The sequence below is a fragment of the Carcharodon carcharias genome, chromosome 1 (genome assembly GCF_017639515.1).
Source record: "Carcharodon carcharias isolate sCarCar2 chromosome 1, sCarCar2.pri, whole genome shotgun sequence".
NCBI lineage: Eukaryota > Metazoa > Chordata > Chondrichthyes > Lamniformes > Lamnidae > Carcharodon > Carcharodon carcharias.
In genome coordinates this window covers 42539292-42557007 of record NC_054467.1, presented here as the reverse complement: position 1 = coordinate 42557007, position 17716 = coordinate 42539292, and the positions used below count along the sequence as shown (strand labels likewise).

At 40.1% G+C, this 17716-nt stretch overlaps 1 protein-coding gene across 1 annotated transcript in view; it reads left to right on the top strand.

Annotated features, from left to right (window-relative positions):
• Nucleotides 1–215: 215 nt before the first annotated feature.
• Nucleotides 216–17716, top strand: part of adad1 (adenosine deaminase domain containing 1 (testis-specific)) — an 89218-nt gene continuing 71717 nt past the window's right edge. The window contains exons 1-4 of the mRNA XM_041175890.1: nucleotides 216–342; nucleotides 6340–6528; nucleotides 6621–6773; nucleotides 16383–16412. Of these exons, the coding sequence (XP_041031824.1) occupies nucleotides 216–342; nucleotides 6340–6528; nucleotides 6621–6773; nucleotides 16383–16412 (499 nt within the window). The remainder of the gene's footprint in view (nucleotides 343–6339; nucleotides 6529–6620; nucleotides 6774–16382; nucleotides 16413–17716) is intronic.

Below are 17716 nucleotides of genomic sequence, written 5' to 3'. Positions count from 1 at the left end.
AAATTGGGATTGAGTCCACCTTTCTCTTGCAACCTGTCTAAGTATAAGATCAATAATCAAATCTTACATGGACTTGGGGATCCATAGGAAGTTAAGACATAAAGTGAAAGAAATATTTGATACAAAAGGGGTAATTGAGCTTCTTGGTAGCAATTTTTCAATGGTTCGGATGTAGATGTTCCATTTGGGAGTTGGAGGATATGGAGAGAACAAGAATGGCAACATATGAAGAAGGGTTACAGTGCAAGAGACAAAGAAATAAGTTTTCCATTGTCAAGTTGAAAGGCGTGGAAATTCAAGATGTAATTATTCAACTGCTTCCCTTTGAGAGGACTGGCGATTGTAAACACTGAGGGCATGTATTTGATCTCATGGATGTTGATTTAATATTGAAAAGCATAAATACAACATACAAATTAGGAGCAGGAGTAGGCCATTTGGCCCCTCAGGCCAGCTCTGCCATTCAATAAGATCTTGGCTGATCTGAATGTATCCTCAACCCCACATTCCTGCCTACCCCCGGTAACCTTTAACCCCCTTGTTAATCAAGAACCTATCCAGCTCCACCTTAAAAATATTCAGACTCTGCTTCCACTGCCTTTTGAAGAAGAGTTCCAAAGACTCACTACCCTCAAAGAGAAAATTTCTCCTCATCTGTCTTAAATGAGCAGCCCCTTATTTTTTAAACAGTGAGCCCTAGTTCTAGATTCTCCCACAAGAGAATGTCCTCTCCACATCCATCTTGTTGACACGCCTCAGAATTATCAACACATGGATGCATTGGATTGGATGATAACTGAAGAAAGGGATTTCCCAAGGCTCTATTTTCTAAGTTAATATGGAAGAGTCATAGGTTGAGCCATCAACTACAACACAACAGATATAAAACATCTTGAGGCTCTTCACTGGATTATTTTCAGGTAAAAATTGACAGCAAGCCAATGAGGGCATTAGAACATGTGATTGGAGGAGAAATCCATTTTACACGGAGGTTATAAGTTTGTGGAACATGTTGTATGTTCAGTAGGTCTCTCAGAGGTTCTGAGTCTTGTATGGTTGAACTTTACATAGTTATGTGTTGTCAATAAATACTAAAGCTGAGCCAACTCTCTGCTTGCTTCTACACAGGTCTCTCTCCAGTCCACTACTGACCCTAGTTTCAGGTCACGTATCTCTTTACATCATGCTCTGGCTGTACTGTTTCCCAGTCCCGAATTAAACCTTGCTATGCCGGATACCTTGATACCACAAAATGCACTGCGGGAGTTAGTAATTGAAGCAGGGGCCATTTCAGAATAAGTAAAGAATAGGTAAAGTAAAAGTGGTTGAAGAAAAGGAGAATGAAGTGATATGGGGATGGAATAAAATCATGGGATTAAGATTACTGTTTATATGGCGATTAACAGCACGTGCAATTCGACCAAATGGCCTGCTTCTGTGTTGTAATTCTATGAGCTGAGGCATTGCTAACATGCAGAGATAGCAAATTAATAGGTATGTGCATTGGTAGCCCCAAAGTAATGATTCCAGTGGGGGTTGTGAGGTTAAGGCAGAATGACTTCAAACGAGATAAAAATATACTTTCTACTTTTTTGAAATATTTGACTGAGCTCTTTGCGCTCACTTCATATTCACAATTCTGGATAAGCCAGTGTACGCCAAGGTTGCACTATCCCTTACATTTTCCTCTTTTGAGAGAATGTAGGAATTCTCGGTGTCATGAACGCAGATCAAAACAGCTTGGTGGTACGTTCCCATGACAGTGTATCACTTTCCAATTACACCTATATTTTAGCATGTGGCATTAGGTATGTAGTTCCTTATTTGACATTAGCTGAGCTTCCAATTGAGCAGAAATAGTTGATTGAGTTTAGTTAGAAAAATACATTTTTGCGCCTTATACCCATGTTGGAGGGGGTGCTTTACTTTAAAAATAGCTCCCCATTATAGTTTTTTTTAAATTCATTTACAGGTTGTGGGTATCTCTGACCAGGCCAGCATTTATTGCCCATCCCTAATTGTCCTTCAGAAGGAGGTGGTTAGCTGCAGTTCCTGTGGTGTAGGTACACCCACAGTGCTGTTAGAGAGGGAGTTCCAGCAATTTGACCCAGCGACAGTGAAGGAACAGCAATATATTTCCAAGTCAGGATGGTGAGTGGCTTGGAGGGGAACTTGTAGATTGTGGTGTTCCTATGTATCTGCTGCCCTTGCCCTTCTAGATGGAAGTGGTCATGGGTTTGTAAGGTGCTGCCTAAGAGCCTTGGTGAGTTTCTGCAGTGCATCTTGTAGATGGTACACACTGCTGCCACTGTTTGCCGGTGGTGGAGGGAATGAATTTTTGTAGAAGGGGGCTGCCAATCAAGCAGGCTGCTTTGACCTGGATGGTGTCAAGCTTCTTCAGTATTTTGGAGCTGCACTCATCTAGGCAAGTGGAAGGTGTTCCACCACATTGCTGACATGTGCCTTTGTAGATTGTCAACAGCTTTTGAGAAGTCAGGAAGTGAGTTGCTTGCCACAGGATTTCTAGCCTCTGCCCTGCCCTTGTAGCCCCAGTATTTATATGACTAGTCCAGTTCAGTTTCTGGTCAATGGTAACCCCCCCAGGATATTGATAGTGGGGGATTCAGCAATGTAATGCCATTGAATGTCAAGAGGTAGTGGTTAGATTCTCTCTTGTTGGAGATGGTCATTGCCCGGCACTTGTGTGACGCGAATATTACTTGCCACTTGTCAGCCCAAGTCTGGATATTGTTCAGGTCTTGCTGCATTTGGACATGGACTGTTTCAGTATTTGAGGGGTTGCAAATGGTGCTGAACATTGCAATCATCAGCAAACATCCCTAGTTCTGACCTTATGATAGGTCTTTGATGAAGATCATTGCATCCTTTAGTTTAAAAAAAGATAAATTCTTGAAAGAACTCTAGATATTTCAGAAGGGGTAAATAAATTGCCAACTTTGGAAGTAAGGCATATAGACCAGGTGTGTGATAGCTTTGATCCCTGCTCTGGGCTGAATAATTTGAGCTCCCTTAGGTGTAGCTTAGATGTAGTGGCACTAGAATTGATTACCTGAAATTTTTGGGGTAGGGAAGGGGCGAAAAAATCATTTATGTTTCTCATGCCTGTAACCTCTGCCGGAAAGTGCACAGGTATGAATAACAGGAAAAGCTCAACTGTGTTCCTCAATCCATAAGCTGTCTGACAATACATGGGCCCTGATTTGAACTGTCCTTACCTGGCAGATGCAGGGATGGGGAGGGGCAATTAAAATAAGGCCTGTCACTTACCCACTCTGATCCCACACTTTTTCCCACCATGTCCCAATACTAACCTGTTTTGATTTGGTGGAAAGGAGCCATGGTCCTGTTTTAAATATGCAGATCAGCCTAATGATGTTATCAAGACCTGATCTGCAATTTTATTTGAAGGAATGTACAGGGCAACAGTGACAGTTATTTTAGGCTTCCTTACGGATAGGAAGGGCCAGAGTACTTCTGCATGCTTCCTTAAGCCGATTGTCCAGGTAGCTGACCTAGCCAATTGTGTCAAGATTCTGGAAAGATCTTACTTAAATGAGACTTGCCATTAAGATTAGCAACCTCAACATCCCCAACCTTAATTGCCGAGTGCACTGTCTGCTACTAAGCATGTGACCAGCCTTTCTGCCCTCTTCTTTTATGAAGGGTAATGCTTTGGATGAGTTTCATAAAATTAACCACTGAAATCTTGCCCAACGTACAATGAAAACTTCTGGGGGCAAGGAGTCACTCTCTCATTTTGCAAATCTGAAATAAGCCACAATATTACGGTAATAAATCTACTTACGTGTTAGAGTAACAGCTAAAATAAAACATTAACTTTTGAGCCATTTTAAACATCTTATTACTCCTTGCTATTTTCCATTTTTATTTTCTTTCTCTTCCTCCATTGAGTCTCCCTGTATTGGAATTATTTAGCCTCTAAAAGTAGGATTCAGTGCTAACTTGCATTTATATAGTGCCTTTAATGTCACAGAGCTGGTGTCTCACAGCAGGATTATGAAACACAATTGAACTCCGAGCCACACCAGGAGATAATAAGGCAGGTCACCCAAAGGGAGGGAATTCCAGAGTTTAAGGCCTAAGCAGTTGTGGAGCATTGAAAATTGGGGATGTACAAGAATTAGGGGACTGTAGTGATCTTGGGGGTTTATATGTTATGTTTAAGGTGCGTGCATGGCCATACAGCAATCTAGATGATACCATGCATTGAAGAGGCTGCTTACAACAGTGAGCCTGAGCAGGGGGCAAGACTCAGCATCAAACTCTAACCGCAAGAAGCAAGTGGCTTGAGAGAAAACAGGAGAGGGGAACTAGTGTTTTGAGGAGCTAGTAAGCTGGAGCATGAGATGGGGAATTAAGGTGGAAGTGAGGAGTGCATCAAGAAGGACTAGAGGTGAGTTGACAAGGGCTCAGCCCCAATGGAGACTGAACTTCAGAAGATGAGTGGTCTGGATTCATCAGTCAGAGGTGGTAAAAGGGGGAGATTTTGGGAAAATTCTGTGTTAGCCAGTTGGCTTGTTAGGGGAGAGACTGAGCCAAATGAAAGTGACTGAACCTGATTGCCAACCCTAGATTGGTGTGTGTCTCGGGAGAGCTACCCATTCAGAGGCTCTGTGGTCCAGAGTTCAATCTGAAGCTGTATGGCCCAAAGAAGGTCCGCAGCAAATGAAGACCGCAAACCCAGTGGGCATGACCAGATTAACTACACACAAGTCTTAGATAAATTTGGTCAATAGAATTACACTCAATGATCACGTAATGCTTTCCAGCAGAGAGGTTTGTAATGACGATTGAGTTTTTGATCATATGAAGTTAGGCCAAAGATCATCCATCACCTTTAGCATTGAACCATGTGCACTGGATTGGAAACTGTAGGTTGATTGGCATTGTGTAGGTTGATGGATAATAGATGAGAAATCAAATTGAGTGTTCCCTCATCACTAATGCCATTTCAAGACCACCATTTCTATCCCTGACACCCGCCTGAAGCTAAACCAGACGTTTGCAATATTGCTAAAAACAAAAAAACTGCGGATGCTGGAAATCCAAAACAAAAACAGAATTACCTGGAAAAACTCAGCAGGTCTGGCAGCATCGGCGGAGAAGAAAAGAGTTGACGTTTCGAGTCCTCATGACCCTTCGACAGAACTTGCGTTCGAGTCCAAGAAAGAGTTGAAATATTTCAACTATTTCTTGGACTCGAACGCAAGTTCTGTCGAAGGGTCATGAGGACTCGAAACGTCAACTCTTCTTCTCCGCCGATGCTGCCAGACCTGCTGAGTTTTTCCAGGTAATTCTGTTCTTGGTTTGCAATATTGCTGTTGTGTTTGACCTTGAGGTGAGTTTCAACTACTCATCTGCTCCATCACCAAAACTGCCTACTTCCAACTCCGTAGCATTGAACCAAATGCAGGCACAGGTGAGTGATGGTGGGTGGGAGTTAAGTGGGGAGGGTGTTGTCAGCAAGGGCAGAGGGTTGACTCTTAACAGGCCCCCCTTCCTGATGCCAGGGCCCTTGATCAGGCACTGAGTGTCTTTGAACGAATTGCCACTTAAGGACCTCAGTTGACAGCAAGGTGGGAAAAATACCCAGGGGCTTTCCATCAACAGATGTAATTCGGGTGGAGGTAGAAAGGTGGCAGGGTGCCACGCTCCAGCCCAATTAAAATTCTCCCCTTTACTACACCTGCCACCCTGGAGGGTACAATATTCTGCATATATCCCGACACTTGCTGCTGAAACCCTCATCCATGCCTTTGTTATCCCCAGACTTTACCATTCCTGACTGCTTCCTGTCTTCCACCCTGCATTAATTTGTGCTCATCCAAAACACTGCTGCCCGTATCATAATTTGTACAAAGCCACTTGTACATCACCGTTGCGCTTGTTGACCTGTCATAGCTCCCATTCTAACTGCCTCAATTTTGAAATCAAAATCCTTGTTTTCTTTCAAACAATGGCTTTGTCCCTCCCTTCTCTGTAACCTCTCCAGCCCTACAAGCTATCTGTGCTGCTCCAATTCTGGCATATTGTGCATTCCCAATCCTAAAAGCTCCACCACTGACAGCTGGGAAGATGCTGAGGACCTAAGCTTGGAAACTCTCTCCCAAAAACTTTCTTCTTTAAACACCTTGAGGTGTTTTGCTATGTTAAAGGTAGGTGTCATATAAATGCAAGTTATTCATGTATTATATTCTCGTTCATCTATAATAGACTGACCAGACGTATTCTTTTTTCACAATAGGCTGTTTTTATAAGTAGTTGCATGTTATAATTTTATATTGATGTTTTCTTCAGGTCAATATCCAAAGTCACAATTTGCTGACTATACTAAACCACTCCCAAACATTGCACTGCCGCCTAAGAAAGTTTCCAGAGAATTTATTGATAAATACAGACGTGGTGAAATCAACCCGGTTTCAGCCTTACATCAGTATGCACAAATGTTGCGAATGCAACTAATTTTAAAAGAAACTGTAGCTACAGGTAGGTAGAATTTATTTTTCTACAGCTGATACCCTACTAGAAAATTATTTTATGTATTTATTTAGCTGAGATTATTACATTTTGCTTTCTAGGTAATGTGTTTGGACAATACTTTGCATTCTGTGCTGTGGTTGATGGTGTTGAATACAAAACTGGAATGGGTCAAAATAAGAAAGAAGCAAAAGCCAATGCTGCACAATTAGCTCTCGATGAACTTTTGGATACAGAACTGAGCAAAACTTCAAGTAAGTTTTTTTTCAAAAAGTGTTTCTGATGCTTTGGACATGTTTTCTCTCTGTCAAAACAAGATGAGATGGAGATGAGGCATTTTTCTGCCAGGAAAGAAAATTGCACAGTGATTTGCAGCTGTTTGGCTTGTGGTTTAAGCCATTATGTGATTCTAAGCAGCTACTTAACAAAGCCATATAGGTAGAGTTCAGCAAACACATTAGGCATACCCTCAACTGAAAAATGATACCTTGTAGGGACAAAATCATAGATGCATTTAAAGATTAATATTTTGTTCAGTTAACCTTCCTTTTTCAACTTACACCTGAATCAACCTTGCAGAGTTAGTTTTTCGTATTATGTCGGTGATTGTAGTGTAATTCTTAATAATAGTGTCATTACTGAAAACTTTTTGGATTAACATTTTGGAATCCTTCAGTTATTGAAATACATTGATGTATTTTGTAAACTGCAAACGTTAAAAAATGATTTCTGAATTTTGTGAATTCTGCAAGGATCACAAAGCAGGACAGCCTTCCCACAAGCATTATTTAAAGGGATCAACAACTCTGGTTAGCTGTGGATTCTTCTCTGTTGGCTGTTTGAGTTTTTGGAAGTGCTTGGTGTTTGAGGAGTTGGTTGAAACTGATAAAGTTTTCAGGGAGCGGTACTGCATGTGGAAAGGTCTTGATTCTGACTGCAAGGGTCTGTGCACGCCACTTGCTCCCAGGGATGGTTGTTACAATTCCCCTTAGGAGCAGCATGAGAAGAAGATGGAGAAAAGGCAGCAAAGAAGAGGACAGGCTGCTCAGAGAGGAGGAGGAAGAGAAGTGTTCTCAGATGGGCCGCTCCAGAATTGTGTGCCACATCTATGCCATTTTGGTACCAGAGTAGCACCCATGGTGCAGAAACTAGGGGCACCACAGAGCCCAGTCTCGTGGCTTCTGTCTATTGAAGTGCACTCTGCAACCTGTTCAGTAGCATTCTTATCCACCTAGGGTCTTCTAGGAGTATTCCTGTAACTTACGCCTAAGCCAGAGGCAGTGATTGCGCCATCCACACTTTACAAAGAAGGTGCTCACAAAACTCTGCTGCCTCATGTAATTAGACATGCAGCCTCAGAGTAGGGTGAGGACAGCACTTCCAAGGATTTGGGTGCCCTCTGCAACATGTTCAGTTATATCCTCAAAGAACCAGTATGCTTATGAGATGTAACCTATGCTTCTAAGTTCATATTAACTCGTCCCCTTAGGGTATTGACCATTTTCCCCATAATGATTGATAGGTCTAGAATTCCTAGATTCATGTTCACTCACTAATGATTTTCAGAGTAACATTTGCTATTCTGCAATCCTTTGGTACATCACTTGTATTTTAAATATCCCTAAAAAGAAAATGTGCTTTTGTTCTGAAGATGTGGGTAGTACTTAAAGGCACCATTTATTTACTATTCCTTTTTGTGTTGCAGTTTGTGGTACAATTTTGGACAGTGTTATGGAGTATTTTAAACCAGTACTAAACACGGGGCAGAATTTAGCCCTCAATGGGCGGGCAGGCCCCACTGGCTTGACGGTGGGCGGGCAGCTGAACTCCGCCGCAGAAACGGGCCCCGCTGCTATTTTGAGTGGGCGGGCCAATTAAGGCCCGCCCAGCGGGCTGCCCAACGGGAAGCACTATGCGCTTCCTGTGTGGGGGGAGAAGGGATTCCCCAACTGTCAAAGTGCGCTCTTTCGTGCATGCGTGCGAAAGAGTGCACTGCTCCCTGAGACTAAGCACTGTCTCAGGGAGATTGCCGACAGTTTAAAAAACCTCAAAAATAGAAAAATAAAACAATTATTAACATGTCCCCCTCATGCGACAATGTCACACAAGATGGGAATTGTTAATAAACATGACATAAAGTTTATTAAAGATTTTTAAAACAGACATGAAACCTCATCCTGCCAGTGGATGAGGTTTCAGGTTTTTTCTATTGCCCGCCAGGGCTCTTGGCCTGCCCGCCAGCCTTAAGGTTGGACGGGCAGGGCCTTTAATTGGGTTAATTATCCTGTCAATGGCCTCAATTGGCCATTGACAGGTTGGCAGGCGGACATCTGATTTTGCTGTCCGCCAGTCTTCCTGAATATTTAAATGGGGTGGGATGACCGGGGTTCCTCCCGACGTCATTTCACGTCAGCGAGCGGGCCCCCGCCCCCCCCCAGCTCGCCAACAGAAAAATTCTGGCCAGGGTCTTTCATTCAAAAGTCAAGCAGCCATTATTCTTTTTACACCGGTGAGGGGGACAGGGTTTTTCGTTCAAACATCAAGCAGATGTTATTCTTTTTACACCGATGGGGAGACAATCTCTACTGGCAAATCAGGAGATTTCGCCAAGAATAGAGTTTCAAGCCGTTTATGTACTATTCTAATTGCGTTACAATCACAGTGCCACCTACAACAGAACTGATACCATTAAGAAGGACTGCAATTTAGGACATCATAACAATGACACAGGATAGCCACCATCATGTAATTAAGAAATGGGAGGAGGCAGTTGTCACAACCAAATAGCCCCAGACAACATCTATTCACCCCTGTTGCGGAAGGAGAGAAATCCTCCACACACAGATCAGCCTTGGAGCCAGAGCCAGCTGACCTTGGTAGGCTCCATTGTTTTCAGTTGTCGAAATAACATCAGTACTAGTGTCTGTCCAGGACAGACTTGCAGGATCAAAGTGTGTGCTAAGCACCAATCATCCAGCAGGATGTCTTCAGGGATGTGTTTGTGATATTGTTTACTGAAACAAGCCATGTGACTTGCACATCTGCAATAAAGTTACTTTGTTGCTTTTGCACCTAATAAGCTTAGCGTTCAAGAATCATTTTAACCCCATAATTGCTGTATGGCTCAAAAGTCCCACTTCAATAGTAATGAATGCTTAGATTTCTCAGTTAGTTCATAAAAGATGACCATGGAAATTATTGATACTAGCTGACAAGTTACCAGATTTAGTGAATTTGTGATTGGATTTGAACTTGTGACCACTGGTTTACTGGTTATGGTCCACTAATAAACTACTGCCTTATCATGCGATAATTTTCAGTGCTTGCTTCTTACTTTTAGTATTGTACTCCTGAAGAACTTATGCCACCTGGTGCCAGTTTTGTTTGTAGGCGTAATTTCTTGATTTGCTTTTACTACATAATATCTTGCTGATATTGTAATATCATAAGTTTGAGCTAAAATAACAATTTAAAATATCTGCTCTACAGTCTTCAATTGCAGCAACTGTAGTGAAGACTTAATTCGACACCTGTCTAATTTCCTGAAACTTTTGTATTGCTTCCAACCAACTTAAAACTTAATGGATTGATCTGGTTTTCCACCATTCTGTCAATTTATGTACTGCCATGAAGCTATTAATATTATTGGAAATTATTTTTCTTTTAAAATAGAGATTTAGTCTGTGGGTGTGTCTTAATTGGATTAAAGCCAGCTAGTCTAGGTGCTTTTAAAAGGGAATTGGAAATTGTGAAGATGGAGGAGGAAAGAGAAAAAGAAAGAGAGAATCCCAACTGAAAATGTTGGCAGCTAAAAATGAGATGCTAGTAGATGAGGAAAAGTTTACCTCCAGAGTAGAACCCAGGGGGGAGATGTTTAAATTTGTACAAGCTCTTCCAAAGTTTGAGGAAAAAGATATTGAAGCATTCTTTATTTATTTGAGAAGCTAGCGAAACAGATGAAATGGTCACAGGAAAACTGGACATTATTATTATAGTCTAAGCTGTTAGGTATATGCTTCGCTATCAGAAGAAATGTTGGTGACTGATGATGTGGTGAAAAATGCTATTTTGAGTGCACATGACTTGGTTCCTGAAGCATACAGGTAGAAATTTAGGAATATGAGAAAACGGCCTGGGCAAACTTATATTGAGTTTGAAAGAGTGAAACAAAGTAATTTTGACCGCTGGCTACAGATGTTAAAAATAGAGATAATCTGTGCAGCTCTTAGGGAAGTTAATTAGTTTGGAAGAATTTAAAGATTCAATCTCTTCGGTAGTGAGAACTCGTGGAGGAACAGAGGGTTGATTCTGTAAGACAAGCAGCAGAGATAGCTGATGATTGAGTTAGTTCATAGAGCTAAACCTTTTTTTGGTCACCCTTTCAAATTGGAAAAGGATAAAACGTGGGAAGGTGAAAGGAAGGCAGGTAGTCAGGGAAGAGGAGGAGTGTAGCTGGAAGTCCCCAGGAAGTTTTTTTCTCAGAATAAAAAGGAAGGTGCCAAAGGTAGAAGTGTCATTCGAAAGTTGAGGTGTTTTCATTGTAATAAAGTGGGGCACACAAAGTCAGTGTTTTGGAGATTGCATGAAAAAAAATCTGTAGGAATTGTTGGGGTACAGAAAAGCTCTGGGAGTAAAAGTACTGTGGGTTCTAAGGTTCAAGCACAAGAGAACCTAGTGGTTTGTGTACAGGTGAAAAAGGGAGAATCAATGATAGGTGAAGAAATGGGAATGTGTTCATAGTTTACTCGAGAATTCTGAGGAACAGGTTGCAGAAATGTTTAAAGACTTCGTGTGTGAAGGGAAAGTCTCTCCAAGTATACCTGGTGGAGTAGGTAAAGGGGTTAGTCAACTCATAATGTTGTGGGATAGTGATATTTGTTGTTCAAAGGGAGTATTGCAGGAGCAGGTACTAATAAGTGGGGTCCATGGAGATGCTAAATCTATTCCATTGTGGAAGATAAATTTAAAGGGCAAATGCAAGATAGGTGAAGTTATAGTTGGAGTGGTGGAAAAATTGCCCATTGCAGGGGTTCAGTTTATTCTGGGTAATGATATAGCTGGATTGCAAATGTGGGAGATGCCTATGGTAGTTGAGCAGCCTGTAGAAGTGTATTCAACAGAGGTGTTATAGAAGGAACATCCTAGATTGTTTCCTGATTATGTTGTAATGAGATCAAAGGCTCATGGGGAAAAACAAGACAAATGCGATAAACAGGTAGTTCAAAGGCAAGAAGGTGTTGAAATCCAATTAGTTGGCACTGTATTTGAGAACATTGCTCAAGAGGAATGAATACAGACAGTTAAGCTGAAGTGTTTAACTCAAAAGAGGTTAGTGGAGTTACAGAAAAGATGTTTTGCAATTAAAACAGTTATATCAGAGAGCTTATGCAGAAACAGAAGCAAAATGTATTCCAGCATGTTATTTTTGAGGAGATATTTTGATGAGAAAATGGCGGCCGGGTTATGTCTCAGCAAATGAAAGCTGGAGGGGGATGCATCAGAATTGTTATCCCTTTAGGATATTGAAATGAGATTCTGAGGATTGCTCATGAAATTGCAATGGGACGGGGGGAGCATTTAGGAATTACGAAAAGATAGAGGTATTTTTTTGGCCAGGATTGCATAGGGATGTAGTCAAATTCTGAAGAACCTGTTATACATGTCAAATAACAGGAAAGTCACAAGATCACAAGCAGTGATTAAGCTGGCGCCTTTAATCCCAATAACACCATTTGAAGAACCTTTTACCAGCGTCATGATTGATTGTGTAGGACCCCTCCCTAAGACTAAAAATGGAAATCAGTACTTATTGATAATGGATATGCCTACCAGGTTTCCTGAAGCGATACTTTTTAAGAAATGTTACAACTAAGAAGATTGTGGAAGAGTTAATTAAACTTTTTACAAGATATGGCTTACCTAAGGAAATACAATCAGATCAGGGGTCAAATTTCATGTCACAGCTGTTTAAGGAAGTAATGAACGTTTTGGGGTTAAAGTAGTTTAAGTCAACAGCTTATCACCTGGAGTCACAAGGATCTTTGGAAAGATGGCATCAAACTTTAAAAACTATGATGAAAGCATACTGTCAGGATTATGAGCAGGATTGGATACAGAAATTCCGTTTTTTGTTATTTGCTATTAGAGACGCAGCTAATGCATCGACTGGTTTTAGCCCTTTTTGAACTAGTTTATGGTCATGAGATAAGGGGACCACAAATTGATTCATGATAAATTGGTGGGTCAAAATTCAGAAACTATTCTCCTGGATTACGTATCAAATTTCAGGGATAGTTTGAACAGAGCATATGAGTTGGTTAGGAAACATTTAAAGATATCCTAGCAAGTGATGAAAGTGAAGGCAGATAAGAAAGCTAAAACTCATAGTTTTGTTTCTGAAGAGAAAGTACTAGTTTTGTTGCCAGTACCAGGTGATTCATTACATGCAAGATTTAGTGGGCCTTACAGGATTGAAAAGAAATTGATTGAAGTAAATAATTTAATAAATACTCCAGATAGAAGAAAGAAGCGGAGGGTGTGTCATGAAAATATGCTTTAAAAGTACTTTGACAGGGAAGAGGAACAAAAAGAGTTATTAGTGATTGTGGATGATGAGAAAGAGGTATAAATGCAGGACTCTGAAATTGATTTTCCTCTGATCGAATTGGATAATGAGGGGGTGCTTGAAAATTTAAATGAAATATTGAGTTACCTTCCAAGCAAGTGTTAAAATGATTTGGAAAAGCTATTGCAGTCACACAAACCTATTTGTGGAAATAAGTTGGGAAAGACACATTTAGCTATACATGACGTATGTATAGGAATATCATCTTCAATAAGGCAACATCCTTATAGATTAAATCTGGCAAAGTTATCACAAGTACAAAAAGAAATTGATTTCATGCTTCAAAATGTAATCGTTGAGTTTAGTTGCAGTAACTGGAGTTCGCCTATTTTACTGGTACCGAAACCAGATGGAGAACACAGACTGTGTGTGGACTATCGAGAGGTGAATGCGGTGACAGAAGCGGATTCATATCCCATACCACAGTTGGAAGATTGTATTGAGAAAGTGGGACAATCTAAATTTATCACAAAGATTGACTTGCTAAAAGGATATTGGGAGGTACCATTGTTGGAGAGAGCAAAGGAGATATCAGCATTTGTAACACCAAGTGGACTACATCAGTGTAAAGCCATGCCATTTGGTATGAAGAATACACCCGCGACATTTCAAAGACTGACAAACGAAGTAATTGCAGGTTTAAGCAATTGTGCTGTTTATATTGATGATTTAATATTTTCAGTCAGACATGGGAGGAGCATTTACAGCATCTGGAAGAATTATTTACTGGACTACAAGAAGCTAATTTGGTGGTGAACTTGGCTAAAAGTGAATTTGCAAAAGCGCAAGTTGTGTATCTAGGACATACCATTGGACATGGTAAGGTGGCTCCAAGAGATGCAAAAGTCAAGGCTATTGTGGATTTCCCAGTGCCTACAACAAAATGAGAAGTTTTGAGATTTCTGGGCATGAGTGGATTTTACTGGAAAATTTGTACCAAATTTTAACCATGTGGTTGCCCCACTGACTGAACTATTAAAACAAAAGTTTCAATGGATACTGTAGTGAAAGAACTCTGTCAATAGTTTGAAAGCAATAAAGGCATTGGGGCTGTACTGTTAGAAGATGACGACACTGGAATTGAAAAACCGATAGGGTATTTTTCACAGAAACTGAGTGCACAACAGAAAAGAGATTCAGTTATTGAGAAAGAGGGTTTGCATTGCAGCATTTTGAAATTTACATTGCAAACCATTCATCAGAAATAATTGGTTATACAGACCTTTGAAGTTTTTGGACAGATTTCAAGACAAAAGTACGAGGCTTTTCAGATGGAGTCTATTATTACAACCATTTAATCTACAGGTTATACATATTGCTGGAAGAGAAATATCTGTTCGCAGATGCGTTATCAAGAGCTTGAGGCTTAAAGAAAAATCGGACATTTTTAAAACCTTGGGCACTGAACTGGAGTGATTACTGTTGATACCAAGGCTTTGTGTGTATATATTGTTATGTTAATGCATGCATCTGGTAATGTAATGGTGAAATAAGTATAGGAGATAGCATAAGATGGGTTATTAAAATGAAGCTGTCTTTTAGAATCTTGACGGTTCATTTTTCAATAGGGAGAGGGATGTCATGCAGCTATTAATATTATTGGTAATTATTTTTCTTTTAAAATAGAGATTTAGTCTGTGGGTGTGTCTTAATTGGATTAAAGCCAGCTAGTCTAGGTGCTTTGATATGTACTAGTTTTGAGATGTAAGAGAGGTTGAGTGCATTTGCATTTTTTTTGAATAGAGCATTCGAGAAGTGAGGTGAAATCTGGCACCTGGCTAGCAGAGACCAAGTAATATATTTATATTACTAATAAAGTTGGTACTATGAAAGAGATTTTATTGTTAGGAGAAGTGGAGTTCAAATGAGAATTTACATTCAGTGAGCTGTGCTAGGTATAACAGGTATCATTTTTGTGTGTGAGTTTGTAAGGTGAAAATGCTTTGCCTGGTGTCTGCTGAAAGTCTATGGGTTGCTATTGCCTTAATGGAGATTAGTTTGGGAATTTGTAAAAAGTTATGATTTGTAGCCATATGTATGTATTTACACATTGTGTAAGTTAATACATGTCATGTATTTTGATATAAAACCTCTCGAACTAATGGTCTGATTCCTGAATTTATAGCTGCACCTCAATCATACAAAAATACAAATATAGATTGTGACAGTTGTTTAAAGTTTCCCTCTGGGATGTTTAAGTAACTCAGCTTTACCAACTGCTGGGTCGTAACAGTATCACTGGCTATAATCTTCCTTGCCATTACTAAATGCATATTTTAGTTATCCTCACCTGACTTCTGTATAATCCCAGTCCCCATTGGTGGTCATTGCTTGCATATTTCAAGCTTCATGGCTCAGCGAGTAAATGCACTAGCCATTATGTTTCGAGCCATGCAGACTAGGATGATGTGTTTAATAAGTCATCTGTATTGTTTAATAAGGTTTACTAAGTCATCTATATTAAATTCTTGAGTGGAGGCATTGGTAGGCTGAGGAAAGGGAATTAAGTTTGGCTTTGATCTATGATTGAATTGCCTGCTAGCATTCACTTTCTCTGCCCATAACAATGATTGGGCACTTTGACAGAGGGCTGCTGTCACCCATGGATAACACCATGGGTGAATTGGAAGCTGGGGTGAAGAGGAGGAAAAGTTGCCTTGTTTAGCCTTTGCTACATTTGATCTGTTTCAGCAACTGTGACTTTTGTCCTAATGTATTTTTTCTTATCCTCATTGGAGTATACTTTTGCACTTAGGCTTTGACTATTTAATGAAACTTGTGCTAATAGAAATAATGGAAAAAGCGTTCGTGCATTACAGCACCATGAGTATTGTGATAGTATGAGTCCTCCACTGCACAGTATAATTACTTTCCTCAGTTAGGATGGTGGTTTTGTTGTAGTTACCTGTGCAAAACATAAATATTTTCTCTCTCATAAAAGTTTGCTTTTCATTTATGCATTTTGGCAGATCAGACCGGAATAAAAACTTTACAGACAAATTGAAAGTAGAACCTGGGAAAAGAAGCCACAACAATATCTACCTCTTGTAGTGTCTTAAAGGAAATGTGTCCTTTAAATTTACTTCCCCACAGTGAGTCACTCGGTTGATTGTCACTGGTGTAAGAAAGACAACTTGTATTTGAAAGACCATGGAAATGTTGCTTTATAGTTATGGCAGTACTGATTTTCAAAGATGAGCATAATTGTTCACACCGATATTTGAATGTTTATTTTCAGCTTCAGGTCCTCCTCCAATACCTGCTGAGCGAAGGATAATGCCTACGCCAAGTCTGCCTTCAAGAAACCAGCCTTCAAAGTTAGGTTATGGTGAGCAAGTATTAACATTCATTGTTCAGATTGAATATCACTTGAGCAGATCTTGTTGTTCTATTAAAACATGATATAAGACTAAATATGTTTTTTTCAAAAAAAAATGTAGGCCCTGTATTAATTATTGTGTGTTGCACTATTGAAATAAAGAGGGTTTTGAAATGAAAGCTGGTAAATTTCAGCCTAGTGAAACCTAGGATTCATACATCAATTACTAATGAGGAGCATTTTGTGTCAAGAAAAGCTGAACAGCATTAAAAATGAAATATCGCTTCTAGAGGATCTCTTGTTGACATTAGATTCACCTTGAAAAACATTTTTCTACCTCCCAAAAGGAAAGCTGGAATAAGTGTTCCTCTGAGAAAAATGGCGGTGTCATTTTTTTCATACTGATGATCCATTGGAATAACTGTTAATATATTGATATATAGTACTAGAGATTAGAAAATGTGGACTACTGTCTAGTCTGTGGGAGCAAGGCTGAGTAGTTTTTATGCACAAAAGAAATTGTCCATTTTTCTGCTATACTCCTTTTAGCCACTGCTATAGAATAGATTTGGCAGAAACTTTGGGCCAGTTGCTAGTTTGTCCTCTGAGCTAGGTCTGCTGTTGCCACCTCCCCAACCAGCCCACTGTCCGGCAAATAGTTGAGATTAAATTGGAGAAGTACTTCAGAAGGTTTGTGAGCCAGAAATGGCGGCATATAAAGAGAATCGCAAGAGAATTATTAGGAGAGCTGCTGGAACATCAGGTTTAAGCTTATTTGAGAAAAAGCATTAAGAAAATTGCTTGCCAAATTGTCCCAAGCTACTTTATTGGCAGACATCCTTTTATCTTTTGCTGTAAGCTGTGGTCACACCTATTGTTTGTGTACCCACAGTCTAAAAGTAACTCACTAATTTTTCTTTGAATGGGGGTGGGATAAAGAATTTTAAAAATGTTTTTATTTGTTCATGGAATGTAAGCATCACTGGCGAGGCCAACATTTACTCCCATCTTAGCTGCTCTCGTGAAGTTGATGGTGAGCCGTCACCTTCAAGCACTGTAGTGTGTGTGGTAAAAGTAATCTCAAACTGTTGCTAAGTAGGGAGTTCCACGATTTTGACCCAGTGACAATGAAGGAATGACAGTATGTTTCCAAGTCAGGATTGTGTGTGGCTTGGAGGGAAACTTTCAGGTGATGGTGTACCCATGCACATGTTGCACTTCCATATACGCAAATTTTGACATCTTTTGTGTTA